The 16,296-nt window shown below is 38.5% G+C and overlaps 2 protein-coding genes across 2 annotated transcripts; one reads left to right on the top strand and one right to left on the bottom strand.

Annotated features, from left to right (window-relative positions):
• Positions 1–115: 115 nt before the first annotated feature.
• LOC143566207 (putative trehalose-phosphate phosphatase G) lies at positions 116–1,561 on the bottom strand. Its single transcript, XM_077052961.1, has 6 exons — positions 1,433–1,561; positions 1,206–1,346; positions 911–1,108; positions 784–840; positions 377–688; positions 116–300 (listed from the first exon to the last, which is right to left on the bottom strand). Exons 1-6 carry the CDS (start codon positions 1,559–1,561, stop codon positions 154–156), a joined length of 984 nt encoding a protein of 327 aa, XP_076909076.1. The 3' UTR covers positions 116–153.
• Positions 1,562–13,994: 12,433 nt separating this feature from the next.
• Positions 13,995–15,152, top strand: LOC143566217 (uncharacterized). Its single transcript, XM_077052969.1, has 5 exons — positions 13,995–14,083; positions 14,137–14,250; positions 14,331–14,910; positions 14,965–15,043; positions 15,112–15,152. Exons 1-5 carry the CDS (start codon positions 13,995–13,997, stop codon positions 15,150–15,152), a joined length of 903 nt encoding a protein of 300 aa, XP_076909084.1.
• The last annotated feature ends 1,144 nt before the right edge of the window (positions 15,153–16,296 follow it).

Raw genomic sequence — 16,296 nt, 5'->3', positions numbered from 1 at the left:
GGCATTAAAAACGCTTACATCAACATAACTATACACCTATTCCTAGCGAGAAGCATGGCTTTTAAATAAAACGTCCTTCACGCTTATGACTCTTTCACCTTCATAACTATATATATACACGATGGAAATATCATTGGCCTTGGATGGACGCGATCAATGTACGTTGTTAGAACCCCATCTACCTAAGCGAATCAAGAAAGAGAGTACTTCAGATGGATCGTGAAGCGAGTGGAAGGCCATTGTCTTCCTCGGTTTAGATGAAACTAAAATCGGGTATCCTTCGCCCCTTTCCCTTAAAGCCTGAAATAACATACATTCTTATTTCTTCAAACCATGCATCGGTTTATATAATTCATTGAAAAAAACATATGTATACCTTGAAAGCATCCTCGTCGGTTCTATCATCTCCGATATATATAGGCAAGACGTTATCAAACCCGAAGTTATGGAGTAAATACTCAAGGGAGTGACCTTTGTTCCAGTCGATGGAAGGTCGGATTTCCAACACCTTTTTGCCACTCGTCATGTGAAACTCCGGATAATTTACAAGCATCGACTCCACTTCCTCTTCTACTCTCTCATATTCCTCGTCTTTAACGTGACGATAATGGACAGAAAGACAAAATCTGTTATCCTCAATCACCACTCCTCGGATGTTTTTCGTCCTCTCCGTTATTTCAACCAACATCTGTCAATCAAATTTATTATTTGTCACTTCATTTCTATGAAACAGGACAACAATGATGTTTTGTGAATTTGTGCTAGCCATACATATGTACGCACCTTTTTAGTCGCCGGTAGAAATTCTTTAGCCGGTTGGAAGACGACTAACTCGTTTCCCTGAGCCATCGAAAGTAAGATTAAAGGATTCTGTGCACTTTAATTCATGGTAAATAAAATATTAAGTTACCTCTTCATCAATGGTTTTATGATGATATTTTTCATCATATGAGTTGTTTATTTGGGCTGGTCCCATGGTATCCATCCCATGACTCCCAGAATAGTACACTTCTCTTAACTTTACAAAGCTATAAACCTTTTCACGACTCCTGCCGCTGATAATAGCTGTCGGAAAGTGCTTAGAAACATCCCGAACAGCTGCACGCATCTGGTTCATATAGCACAAACCATTAATATATACATCAAATTAACATAAATATAAATATGTGTTTTTGAATGGAAACCAGTTTAATTAATCAAAGTACCTGATCAGACATGTAGGCACGGTCAGGATCACATACGATGGGTGATAACGTGCCATCATAATCCAAGAAAACAACTATCTGTTTTCCCTTTGACGCATTAATCATCTGTTGGAAGGAGCTTATAGCAGAAGGATGTTCTTTCTATCAATTTAAGATATAACATCAGGTACTTGCTAAACCATAAGATAAATATATATATATATATAATAATACTGAAATTAACATACCAGCCAAGAAATATAGTTTTCATCCGCATGATCACGTCGAGCTTTGGACATGGATTCGGAATCAGATTTAATCCATTTTTGCATTCCCATCGCCTCGTAAACCTTAGTCGCAATGCCCACTAGCACCATATATATATCTAAACAAATTAAGGGAGGACCAAATATTTATAAGTGTGAAGAAAATATCTAATAAAATATCATGTACTTGTATTAATGTATGTATGTATAATTAAGTTGGGCTTCTTTTTAAAGTACCCAATATAGAACACAACAAACGTACCTAACGATCTAATATGAGAAATGAAGTATATGGCAAGCAACTCCAACTCTAAACAACATATGATTATATACAAGGGGCCCCTAGTTGGTGTTTAACGAATTAATATTGGTGGTGGATGATATAACTGCTGTCACTAACCACAAGACGGCAACAAATTGATGTACGTATCATCTGTTTACAAGTGTATGGATGTGATTGACTGGTCTGGTCTGGTCTGTGAATTGAACAAATTATATGCATGGTACTGTTGGTCATGCATGTCCCATCAGTGTCTTAATCTATCATTATTACGTTGATGCCGCCCATCGTATAGTAATTAGTTGATTATTATACATATTTGGAATGGTTTCTTTAAGAGATTAATTGAGTGTTAATTACTTAATTTCATGTAAGTTACGTAGTGTCTTGGATTTACAGGTGTCTCTCGTGAATCACTTTCAAACTAAAGTATTTTTTGATGATGTTATATATTCTCGAAATCTGATTCGGATAATTCAAAAAGGTAACAAAAAAAGTTCTTTTTTTTCCATGTCCATTGAATTATCATTTCAACTTAAGATGCTCAAATGTATCCCATAAGAATCTCTAATATAACAACATAACCAAAAACATTGAATTAATATAAGTGTGACTTGACTGACTTCATCATGCACTTAAATGAATTGAGTCATTGTCTTGCGCATATATTTTCGAATATAATTTGTTGCTATTTTTAAATGATCAAGAGGACAAAGTAATACTTAAAAAAACTGATAATGAAGTAATAAACAATAATTTATATGCATAAGGTTTAATATTTAAACTGTTTTGAAGTGAACAGGTGTAAGGGATTCATTCAGTGCCACTATTAATATGTTCTTGAAATCAATTAAATTTACAAGTCTAGTTGGAATATTTTGTTGGATTTAATGGTCGGTTCGGGTCAAGTCAACGCGACCGACCCGAATATGACCCGGACTGAGTTACACCGGGGGTGACGAGATAAAGGCCTATTTAAATGTTAATTAGGCCCGGCACAATTATTTAGATGGACAGGATGATGGACAAGGCTTTGTTTTGTTATTTGGGCTCAAGCCCAATTGGTTTAACTTGATTAAACCCTACTAATAATACTATATATACTATAAGATATTATTATTATGAGATAACCTTAAAAGAAACAAAACCCTAGCCTCCATTTAAGGATTCCGGCGCCGTTTTCTGGCCACCGGAACTCCGGCCACCGCCTTTCCTCCACAGCCACCACACCTAAGCCACCGGAACCACCAACCCCATATCTATTGGTGTTGCTGCTCGCTACCGCTAACCCGTAGCTCGATTTTCCGGCGGATCCGTTTTTCCGATGACCTATAATTTCTGGCAACCCTGTTCGTTGTCTGCCGTTCCGTCGCTTCTGCTGCTACATATTGCAGCTAATACCATTGGTCTGCTGTTGTACGTCGGAATCCACCCACCGCCACCCTTTCCCATCGTCGCCGGAGAAGTCCGCCGCCGCCGTGAGCCGCCGCCGCTGCTGTTGGAATTTTGGAGGCTGTTGATAGTGTCGTTCATCTAGTTCATCTCGTTAGCCTTCGGTGTCTTCTCGGTTTCGATAACCGAGGTATATCGACAAACTAAACTATGGTTGTTTATTATTGTTTAAATCGTACTTGTTTAAAAGTTGTAATCGGATCCGGGTTTTGGGTTTCGGTTTTTGGTTCGTTTAATCGTTTAACTTTCCGCTGCGTTTTATAGTTCGTTTTTATATCTATGATTATTAATATTGATTAATAACTATTAAACGAAAATTTAACTAAAACGGGTTTGAAATTATTTGACCGTTTTCGTTCCGAACCACCGTTGAAACCCAACGGTGGTATCAGAGCCGCGGTTACAACGTACGAGTCGATGCCGGTTCGTTTAAAACCGGATCTACATCTTAAACTTTAAATCGTTTATAGATCTAGTTTTATTTTTGGGTGATTTTGAGTTGGTCAAATTTTTGTTTATTTTATTTGACCAAGTCAAAACGACCCGAAATTCGTTTATTTTAAATATGTAAATCCGGTCCCGACCTATGTGTTTGTTTGGTTGTGTTTGGTTTTTGAGCTTGTTTTGGCCATATGGTTGGTTCAAAAGTTGTAAACGGTTATTATTTATTTTCGGTTTTCTTTTGGCCATAAAGATGGTTCAAATTTGTAATAGGGCATATAATTGTTAGTTTATAAATTTGTAATTAAGAAGACGCGAAGATAACCGAGGACGAGCTCAAGGATTTCTTGGAGTTAGTGGGAGTTCGGGCAAGATGACGGGATGCACGAAGAAGTCCATCCTTGTGGTTGTTTTGTGTTGTCAACCCCTTGACCCGATCGGTCTCCCTAATTGGCTCTAGCGAGACCGATCACCTTTTGGCCATAAGGATTTACATATTATTATTGTTTGCTATTGTGATTGCTTAGATTGATTATAATAGGATTATAATATCACCGATCTAATACCAAATAAATTTGAAAAATAAACATTTTATTAATCAATTAAGTTTTGCAAATTGAAAACGTTTTGATTTCCAAAACTAATAACTTAATAGATTTTCTATTAACTTAAAATTGGTTAGTTATATCGCGACAAACTTAGTTTTTAATAGGTTATTTAAAACTAAGTGTCCTGAGAGATGAAAGGGTTCATCAATTCGTCCCGATAATAAATACAGTAAAATTTGACTTTTACTCTATTTGGTAATTTTAAAATTAATCTCAATTTAAAACCAATAGTTTATGCCAATCCTACTACAAGTCACACTTGAGGCATATTGCGAAATTTCGAGTGTTTGGAGCTATAGCACCGCACTTGTTTTCTAGCCTATCCCATCAAGGTGAAAGCGCTTCGTTGACACATCCGACCCTTTCACACGTCACGGTACTAGGACAACTATTACTTTACTCGCTTGTTACGTGCTAAAGCTGTCTAGAGACTTAAAGTGGGCAAAGATGAGGCTAAACGTATCTATACAGACAATCGTTGTCTCTATAGGCCTCGTAACCGAGAGTTGTGCTCTATTCACAATTGGCAATCGTTGTCAGTCTGCCTAACCACTTATTATTGTTGTGTGCTACAGCTGCCTTTAATAACTGGAAGCCAGATTCTCATACTCCTAATTAATTAATGTTATTGGGTCATTAATTATAGGACTACAACGTCGAAAATACTAATTAAATTTACTTTTGCTTAATTAATCAGATGTCGTCAAACGAAATCTCATCCTACGCCCTTAAGACTATCCTTGAGAAGGATAAACTGAATGGTACCAACTTCATCGAATGGCACCGCAACTTAAGACTTGTTCTCACCATGGCAAAGCGCCTGTATGTTCTCGATGGACCTGTTCCAACCGAGCCTGAAAACAACACAGCCGCTGCACGAAAAGTTCTTGACAAGCATAAGGATGACTCGGCTGAGGTCTCCTGTATTATGCTAGCCACCATGACTTCTGAGCTTGCTAAAGGCTTGGAAGACTTTGGTGCCTATGAGATGCTTGAGCAACTCAAGGGCATGTTCCAGAAACAAGCCCGTCAAGAACGTTTCGACACCATGAAACAACTCATAAGTTTCAAGATGGCAGAAGGGTCTCCCGTCAGTGCGCATGTTCTTAAGATGAAGGGGCACATCGATCAGCTCAAGAAACTTGATTATCCCATGCCTGATGAAATGGCATCTGATTTCATCCTCAACTCTCTCCCCAACTCATACGACCAGTTCGTAATGAATTTCAACATGAATGGTTGGGTGAAGACAGTGTCGGAGCTTCATAACATGCTCAAGACGGCTGAGATGAACATTCCTTATGAGACCAATCAAGTTCTGATGATTCGATCTGCTGGTGTCAAGAAGCCAAAACCAAAGAATCGGGGTTTTAAGGGAAAAGGCAAGAAGAAAGTTACTGTTGCTGCCAAGGTTGCCACCAACACTAACAATGGAGTTGCAAAGAAAAAGCCGTCGCCCTTTGAGGAGCGCAAGTGCTACAAATGCAACCAAATGGGGCACTGGATGAGAAACTGCCCCGAATACCTTGCTGAGATCAAGAAGAAGAGAGCCAATGGTGAAGGCTCTTCTGGAGGTATTTCCATATACGTTATTGAACTTTTCACTGTCTCTAGCAACACATGGGTATTTGATACCGGATGTGGTTACCACATCGTTAATGTCTTGCAGGAGCCTGAGAAGTGAAGGAAACTGAATAAAGGCAGCATGGAACTCATCATTGGAGATGGGAAGAGAGTACCAGTTCTAGCAACTGGAGTATTTCATTTTACTTGTCCATCTGGCCTAGTTTTTCCTTTAAATAATTGTTTGTATGCTCCTGGCTTGACCAGAAACATCATTTCAGTTTCGTTGTTATTTGAACAAGGATTTAAGTATGTTCTTAATGGCATGGCTATTTCTGCTTACTTAAATGATATCTTTTATTTTGAGGCTAAACTCGAAATGGTATTTATGAGATTGATGTTCAACCTGACAATAACGTATATCATCTTTCAAAACGTATCAAGACTAGCATCAATGATACTTTTCTATGGCATTGCCGACTTGGCCACATAAGCAAGGCAAGAGTTAAAAGACTCCAATCCGAAAGGATTATTGAATCCACAGGACCGGACTCTTTTGACGATTGTGAATCTTGCTTAGCTGGCAAACTCGCCAAAGACTCCTTCACTAATAAAAGTGAATGAGCAAGTGATCTGTTAGGACTCATACATACTGATGTATGTGGACCTTTTAGAACCATGACTAGAAACCATGAAAGATACTTCGTTTCTTTTATCGACGATTATAGTCGATACGCTTATGTGTATCTTATGAAACACAAGCACGAAACTTTTGAAAAGTTCAAAGAGTTTCAATGCGAAGTGGAAAAACAACTTGGTAAAACCATTAAGATACTTCGATCAGATCGAGGTGGAGAGTATCTCAGCTCAGAGTTCATCACTCATCTAAAGGAGCATAGAATTGTTTCACAGCTCACTCCACCTGGCACACCCCAACTTAATGGCGTGAGCGAGAGGAGGAATCGAACTTTGCTAAACATGGTTCGATCGATGATGTGTAGAACTAACTTGCCTCACTCCTTTTGGGGATACGCCCTTATGACCGCCGCCCGCATTGTCAATCTAGCTCCAACTAAGAAGATAGACAAAACACCATATGTGATATGGCATAAGGGAAAGAAGCCCAAATTGTCTTATCTTAGAGTATGGGGATGTGATGCTTATATCACGAGTGAGTCTGATGACAAACTTGATCCCCGCGGCGAAAAAGTTATTTTCGTCGGATACTATTATAAAAGCGGTTATTACTTCTTTCATCCTGATACAAATAAGATTTATGTCAGGAGGAAATGCCACTTCCTTGAGAAGAAATTTCTCAATCGAGGAACTGGAGATAACATTGTCGATCTTGAAGAAATTCAAGATCCACAACCAACCACTGAGGAAGTTGGAGAGTCTGATCAACAAGTTGTTGTTGCTGATACATCAGACGTGAACACAAGCGTTCACAGAAGTAGTAGGACTCTCGTACCAAATTCTAGATACTTATGTCATCTAGATGGTCCCGAAGTCTTATTAGTAGCCGAGTCTGGGGACGAGCCTACTAACTACAAATCTGCTATCTTGGATCCGGAATCCAAGAAATGGCAAGATGCCATGAACGCCGAGATGTAATACATGCATGATAACCAAGTTTGGAACTTGGTTGAGCTACCCCCCGATTGTCGAGCAGTAGGGAGCAAATGGATTTTCAAGAAGAAAACCGTCATGCATGGAAATGTGCAAACCTACAAGGCACGACTAGTCGCGAAAGGTTTCACTCAAACTCAAGGTGTTGACTATGATGAAACTTTTTCGCCCGTTGCTATGACCAAATCTGTTAGGATATTGCTTGCCATTGCTGCATATTATGACTATGAGATATGGCAAATGGATGTTAAAACCGCTTTCCTTAATGGACATCTTTCTGAAGATGTCTATATGGTTCAGCCTGAAGGTTTTGTCGATCCAAAATATCCTAATAGGGTTTGCAAATTGAACAAGTCCATTTATGGGCTTAAGCAGGCATCTCGAAGCTGGAATCTTCACTTTGATGAGAAAATCAAAGAGTTTGGTTTTGTCAAAAATGAAGATGAACCTTGTGTTTACAGAAAGGCTAGTGGGAGCACTATATCATTCCTCATCTTGTATGTGGATGACATACTGATCATTGGAAACAACATTCCTATGCTTAAGGAAGTTAAGCAATGGTTGGAATCTTGTTTTGCAATGAAAGATCTTGGAGAAGCCGCATATATTCTGGGAATAAAGATCTATAGAGATAGATCTAAGCGGATTCTAGGGCTAAGTCAAAGTACTTACATAGACAAAGTAATGGCACGCTTCTCAATGGAAAACTCCAATAAAGGAGCAGTTCCAATGACTAAGGGGACCGTGTTGAGCAAATCGCAATCTCCGGCAATGGACATTGAATCTGAACGTATGCAAGCAATTCCATATGCTTCTGCGGTTGGTTCTATCATGTATGCTATGTTGTGTACTAGACCTGACGTCTCGTATGCCTTGAGCATGACCAGTCGTTTTCAACAGAGTCCTGACATTGCCCATTGGACTGATGTAAAGAACATTCTTAGGTACTTGAATAGGACCAAAGACATGTTCTTGGTGTTTGGGGGAGTGGAAGAAGAGCTCACTGTAAAGTGTTACACTGATGCTAGCTTCCAGACTGACCGAGATGATTCTCGCTCACAGTCGGGTTTCGTTTTCACTCTCAATGGAGGAGCTATTTATTGGAAGAGCTCCAAGCAGAGTGTAGTGTCGGATTCTACCACCGAATCCGAATATATAGCTGCATCAGATGCTGCTAAAGAGGCTGCTTGGATGAAGAAGTTCATTACCGATCTCTATGTGGTTCTGAGTATTCACAAACCAATCGAGATATTCTGTGATAACACAGGTGCTATTGCTCAAGCCAAAGAGCCAAGGTCTCATCACAGAACTAAGCATATTCTAAGGAAGTTCCATCTTATTCGGAAAATATTGGAACGAGGTGACATCGTGATAAGCAAAGTAGACACAGATCAAAATCTAGCTGACCCGTTCACTAAGCCGATAACTCAGGACAAGCATGATCAGCATATAGATGTTATCGGGCTTAGACTTGCTAGTGATTTATTTTGATTTAGTATTTGGATGTATGGACGTTTGATCAGTTGTACTTCTCTGTTCACTTTTGATTTAATGGTTAAATGCAAACGTTGAATAATACAAATGTGTTCATTTTAATACGTTTAATCTGTGAATATTGTATTCTAAATTATCGGTAGTCAATCATACTCGTGGGAGCGATTCTGAATTAAGACTATTCTGACTTTGGACTCAAGTAGTTGACTTCCAAACTCACAGACCTCATTATGAATGACGTTGGATGTAACTCGCATCAAATCATCTTCATGGATCTTGATCATAAGATGTTTTGATAATAGTATGCTCATTTAGTATCCTTAGACCAGAGATACATATTCGTTTACCGAGGAATATTCTTTGATCATGTCAACCGCTGATGCGTAACTGCCAGCCATAAAGGCATTGGTTGGGAACGTTATGGAGTTCAGTGGGAGTTGTATGTAGTCAAGATGGGATTCTGTACTCTTACATTAAAATGTAACAGTTAGACATATTGGCGCCCTCGTTGATTCAAACTGGTAAAGTGTGAGGCCTCACCCAAACTAACTGTGTGTTTGATTGGACCACTTTGACTCTATACCGAGAATTACAATAATCGAACGCCATATGAGATTGATTTGATCCATGTCTCATTGTTCAATTAATGTCTTATACAGAAAGGATAGATGACAACGATTACTATAAATTCATTATCTTGCAATAAGGTATTCCAAGATACTTTGGTTATGGATTTAAAATGTCATATTCGGTTGGGGACTGCTATGTGTAGCTAGAACGCCTCTGGCTGTCAGCGTTGTGATACTTGACCCAAATCCGTCCAAGTGGGAGACTGTTGGATTTAATGGTCGGTTCGAGTCAAGTCAACGCGACCGACCCGAATATGACCCGAACTGAGTTACACCGGGGGTGACGAGATAAAGGCCTATTTAAATGTTAATTAGGCCCGACACAATTATTTAGATGGACAGGATGATGGACAAGGCTTTGTTTTGTTATTTGGGCTCAAGCCCAATTGGTTTAACTTGATTAAACCCTACTAATAATACTATATATACTATAAGATATTATTATTATGAGATAACCTTAAAAGAAACAAAACCCTAGCCTCCATTAAAGGATTCCGGCGCCGTTTTCCGCCCAACGGACTCCGGCCACCGCCTTTCCTCCACAGCCACCACACCTAAGCCACCGGAACCACCAACCCCATATCTATTGGTGTTGCTGCTCGCTACCGCTAACCCGTAGCTCGATTCTCCGACGGATCCGTTTTTCCGGTGACCTATAATTTCCGGCAACCCTGTTCGTTGTCTGCCGTTCCGTCGCTTCTGCTGCTACATATTGCAGCTAATACCATTGGTCTGCTGTTGTACGTCGGAATCCACCCACCACCGCCGTTTCCCGTCGTCGCCGGAGAAGTCCGCCGCCGCCGTGAGCCGCCGCCCATCTGCTGTTGGAATTTTGGAGGCTGTTGATAGTGTCGTTCGTCTAGTTCATCTCGTTAGCCTTCGGTGTCTTCCCGGTTTCGATAACCGAGGTATATCGACAAACTAGACTATGGTTGTTTATTATTGTTTAAATCGTACTCGTTTAAAAGTTGTAATCGGATCCAGGTTTTGGGTTTCGGTTTTTGGTTCGTTTAATCGTTTAACTTTCCGCTGCGTTTTATAGTTCGGTTTTATATCTATGATTATTAATATTGATTAATAACTATTAAACGAAAATTATAACTAAAACGGGTTTGAAATTATTTGACCGTTTTCGTTCCGAACTACCGTTGAAACCCAACAAATTTGTCGTATTTTGATTGTAATTTTACCAAACACGGACATGATAATATGTTTATAATAGTCAGTTTAGACATTTTTATAGTAAAATATAAAATAGCTAAATAATATCGTAATTGTTTGGTAGAAAATAGGGATAATTAGTGGACCAAAAGAAAATGAAATACAATGCCAGAACAGCCTATTAATTAATTTCTTGTCACGTTATAACAAACCGAATTATAAATTCCGTGTATGATTAAAATAAGAAGTTAATGTTTTTTAGAAGTATGTGTAGATAGACCTAAAATAAAACATATTATGCTTAAAATAAAACAAACCATGCTTTTTAACTAGATTTAGTCTCAACCCTTAACACCCTAGATCTAATGGTTCATATCTCTTCTTAGACATCTTAGAAAACACCCCTTCGACCCGAAATACGCTCCAAGTAGTATACACAATTTAGGTATTTGGCTGATTCAGTGTGCACATATATAGATAATAAATTTCGTGAAACACAATCATATATGTTTTGGGCACAAGGCTGAAAATTAATTAATCATATCTAATTTCAAATTAGTCACAATTAGCAAATTAATTGTAAGCATTAGAATACATTCTCAGTTCAACTACAAATTTTAATTTGCAACACCTAAAATAAGTTAAATTGTATCCGGCCCAGCCCGGCCCACGAGATATTTATAGCAAAAACTTAGACCCAATCCACACATTTTTCCAAATCGTAACATGTCGCAATACACGTGCATGGTTCAAGGTTTTTACTTCAATAAATTGTTCGGTTTCATGGCCCCGTCACATAAGCGCATGTTCTAAATACTAGTGTGTGTGTGTAGAGAGAGAGAGAGAGAGAGAGAGAGAGAGAGAGAGAGAGAGGGTGGGGGTGTTGGGGGGGGGGGGGGAGGACGCGACATCACATAAAATATCCTTGCGATGTTAAATATAAAATTTCGTTTCACATGTGTTCATATTGGGTGGTCTCGGTGCAATTGGTGGTCTCAGTGGTAATGTTGAGTTGACAAGGCCCATCACGATAAATTACGTAACGTATCATCAAGTGTATACTCATTAATACTGTGTTGTTTGTTTTTCCTCAAAAGCACTTCTCCACCTCTTTTGTCTGCACTGAGAAGAGGGCGCACAGAGCTTGGGCTCTGCAGCTTGTTTGTTTTTTCCGAAGACGTTTCATTAAAAAACGTCTGCGCGCCCTCTTCTCCCAAAAGAGTTGGTATTATTACTTCTGACCTCTTCTACCCATTTTTATTTCATCGATCATCATCCTCCTCCTAACCCTAACTCCACTCCTCCTCCTAACTCCTCTCCACTGCCGCCGGCCGCTCCACTCACCACGCCGCCGCCGCTGCTCCGTCTGCACCAGCGCCGCTGCCGCTGCTCCGCCTGCACCAGCCCCGCTCCCCGCTCACCGCCGGCCTCTTTTCTCTTTGTCCAGGTTTAATACTCCTCCACCACCACCACCATTGCTATAATCTAATTACCTATTCTTTTAATTTTATAAGCGTGTTAGATTGTTAAAGTTTAGATTGCTACATTTTGTTAGCTTGTTGTTAGTTTTGTTGGATTTTGTTAGATTGTTAAAGTTTTAGATTGTTAGATTTTGTTAGTTTTTTGTTAATTTTGTTAGATTTTGATTAGTTTGTAGAAAGTTTAGGTTTGTTAAATATTTTTAATACTTTGTTGTTGAATAAAGTTTGTAGTGTTTTGTTAGATTGTTATTAGTTTGTAGAAAGTTTAGGTTTGTTGAATATTGTTATTAGTTGTTGTTGAATAAAGTTTGTAGTTTTGTAAATTGTTAAAGGTTTTTGTTAGTTTTGTTAGATTGTTATTAGTTTGTAGAAAGTTTAGGTTTGTTGAATATTGTTATTAGTTATTGTTGAATAAAGTTTGTAGTTTTGTAAATTGTTAAAGGTTTTTGTTAGTTTTGTTAGATTGTTATTAGTTTGTAGAAAGTTTAGGTTTGTTGAATATTGTTATTAGTTGTTGTTGAATAAAGTTTGTAGTGTTTTGTTAATTGTTAAAGGTTTTTGTTAATTTTGTTAGATTGTTATTAGTTTGTAGAAAGTTTAGGTTTGTTAAATATTTTTAATACTTTGTTGTTGAATAAAGTTTGTAGTGTTTTGTTAATTGTTATTAGTTTGTAGTAAGTTTAGGTTTGTTGAATATTGTTATTAGTTGTTGTTGAATAAAGTTTGTAGTTTTGTAAATTGTTAAAGGTTTTTGTTAGTTTTGTTAGATTGTTATTAGTTTGTAGAAAGTTTAGGTTTGTTGAATATTGTTATTAGTTGTTGTTGAATAAAGTTTGTAGAAAGTTTAGGTTCGATGAATTGTTGTTTTAATAGAATTGTTGTTTCTTGTAAGTTGATCATAAAAATGGTAGAGAAACAACATTGGTCGAATGAGCAAATAAAATGTTAATTAGAAACATGCATTGAAGAGAAAAACACCGTGGGTAAAAAAGGGTTGAGTTTGCACAAAGAATCGTGGGCTAAGGTAATACGGGTTCTTAAGGAAAAGTTTGGATTGGATTTGAGTCAAAAACAAGTCAAAAACGCCTATGATAATCTTAAAGCCAAATACATAGGATGGTTGTATTTGAAAAACAAAACCGGCAACATCTACAACCCTCAAACAAATACCTTTACCTTAACGAAAGAGGAATGGGAAGACTTTAAGAAGGTATGTTCATATATTTTTATTTTTTAACATCTACCTCTACCTTAAAGTCCACCCCTAGTTTATTTTTTAACATCTACCATTATTTTTTTAGGGGCATTCGAAAGCGGCATCCTTAAAAACAACTCCATTAGCATTTCCGGAACTTCATGCACAACTGTTTGATGAGAATATTGCCACAGGGAATCGCAAGTGGACCTCAACCCAAACATCAGTGGTTGGATCATCCTCTTGTCATCGGCTCCAATCGGTCCAACAACTGATGATTATGGACAACACAGAAGATGATGCCTGCACTAGTCCTACTACCGGGCCTACTACCGAGCCTACTTTTGAGCCTACTCCTGAGCCTACTCCCGAGCCTACTCCCGAGCCTACCCCCAAAACTTTATTCAACCTAAACTCCTGAGCCTACTTTTGAGGATTTAGCACTTGACATGAAAAATTCTTTGCGACATTTGACTAGGGAAAAACCTGAAAAAAAACGCCCGGTAGTTACAACAGTTGTTGAGTGTTCTGAGAAGTTAAGTTTGGTTGGGTTAGAGCCGACGGACCCTCTATATTTGGTTGCTTTTCATATTTTTGGAATGTCCACGGACATGAGAGAGGCGTGGATGGCATTGCCAAATGTTCCCGTCGTGTTAAAAGGGTGGATCGAGATGACGGCTAAAAATTTAGGACTTTTGAAGTAGTTTTTGTTTTGTTGAAAACATTATTTGTTTTTGGTGTATGTTTTTTTAGTTATGTTGAAAACATTCTATGCTTTTTGGTTAAGTTTAACACATTGTATGTTATTTATGGCTATGTGACATGGTTGTTTATGCTTTATGATAATGGTTGTTTTGTTATGGCTATGTGACATGGTTGTTTATGCTTTATGATAATGGTTGCTTTGTTATAGCTATGTGACATGGTTGTTTATGTTTTATTAACAGGTTCATAATAAATAATGATGAGAAAATACTTCTGGTAGTTGTTATGTACTTGTATATCCGCTTTTTTTGGAAGAGGGGTTTGAAACGAAAACGAGACAATGATTCGGCAATGACGGGACATAAATACACGTTAGAGTTATTGCAAGGAAATCCCAAACAATGCATTGAATTGTTACGCATGTCCCGTGAATCATTTGTTCGACTATGTGCACATTTTAGAACAAATTATTCGTTAAAGGATAGTAAACATGTTTCGGTTGAGGAAAAGATGGCTATGTTTTTTATGATAATTGGCCATAACCAACGTTACGTGGTTATCAAGCGTAGATTTCAACACTCAAAGCAAACAATTCATAAATTCTTTCATGAAGTGTTGGATAAAATGATGCTTTTCGCCAAAGATATGATAGTACCAACTTCTTTCAATCCGAATCCAAACATTCCGGGACATAACAAGAGGCTACAAAAGATTTTTAAAGGAGCGGTTGGTGCACTTGATGGGACCTTGATACATGCTGTTGTTCCTACTAGGCAACAAGATTTATATAGAGGAAGGGGAAAGGGTGATTGTTATCAAAACGTATTAGCAATTTGTGATTTTAACATGATTTTTACTTTTCTTGTGGCTGGATAGGAAGGGGTAGCACATGATTCTAGAATATTATCAGAGGCATTATTAGATCCACACGCGCCATTCCCATTTCCACCATCAGGTATTTTTATTGTTTATTAATTATTTCTATGTTAGTTTAATATTGTAATTAATTGAAAATATTTACAGAGAAATACTATCTTTGTGACGCCGCGTATGCACACATATGAGGATTTATGGCTCCATATCGTAATGTGAGGTATTGGCTTGGAGATTTTCGTCGGAGACGTGCGTTAACCAATAAAGAAAAAATTAATCATGCACATGCAAAACTTCGAAACGTCATTGAGCGTGCTTTTGGTGTCTTGAAAGCAAGATTCCCTATATTGAAGAGGATGGCACCATTTCTATTGGAAACACAAAGGAACGTTACCGTTGTATGTTTCGCGCTACATAATTTTATTAGGAAACAAGGTTTGGACGATGAGTTGTTTACACAATACGATCAACCCAATGTGTCGATTGGAAATAGTCGTGGGCAAATTGATGCTGATGAAGACGAGGTTGAAGCACTTGGCACTGCATCAGATCGGGAATATATGACTCAGTTAAGAGATGAAATTGCTGAGCAGTTAATGCAAAATACGGAATAAATGATTTAAAAAATGTTTGTGGTATTATGAATATTATTTCAGTGTTGTTGACTATTATTTAAATTTGGATGTTGAAGATCTTTTTTATTTATATTTCAGTTTATTTAAATTTCAGCTTATTTTAGCAGTCTGCAGATGTTAAAAAACAAACAGTCTTCATGTTGCAGACTGCAGAGTTTTGGTCCACCTCTTCTGCTACAGATGTTGGCAGATGTGGTTTCGCAGTCTTCTGACATTTTACCTCTGAAAAACAAACAGCACCTTAGGTGTTGTTTGTTTTTCCTCAAAAGCACTTCTCCACCTCTTTTGTCTGCACTGAGAAGAGGGCGCACAGAGCTTGGGCTCTGCAGCTTGTTTGTTTTTTCCGAAGACGTTTCATTAAAAAACGTCTGCGCGCCCTCTTCTCCCAAAAGTGTTGGTATTATTACTTCTGACCTCTTCTACCCATTTTTATTTCATCGATCATCATCCTCCTCCTAACCCTAACTCCACTCCTCCTCCTAACTCCTCTCCACTGCCGCCGGCCGCTCCACTCACCACGCCGGCTACCTCCACACCGCCGGCCGCAACCCGCCGGCTACCTCCACACCGCCGCCGCTCCACTCACCACGCCGCCGCCGCTGCTCCGGCTGCACCAGCCCCGCTCCCCGCTCACTGCCGGCCTCTTTTCTCTTTGTCCAGGTTTAATACTCCTCCACCACCACCACCATTGCTATAATCT

This window comes from Bidens hawaiensis, unplaced genomic scaffold (genome assembly GCF_021521415.1).
Source record: "Bidens hawaiensis isolate Kalapana, Puna unplaced genomic scaffold, B.hawaiensis_p1.1 tig00022752_1, whole genome shotgun sequence".
In the NCBI taxonomy this organism is placed as follows: Eukaryota; Viridiplantae; Streptophyta; class Magnoliopsida; order Asterales; family Asteraceae; genus Bidens; species Bidens hawaiensis.
This window is presented reverse-complemented; position numbering and strand designations above follow the sequence as displayed.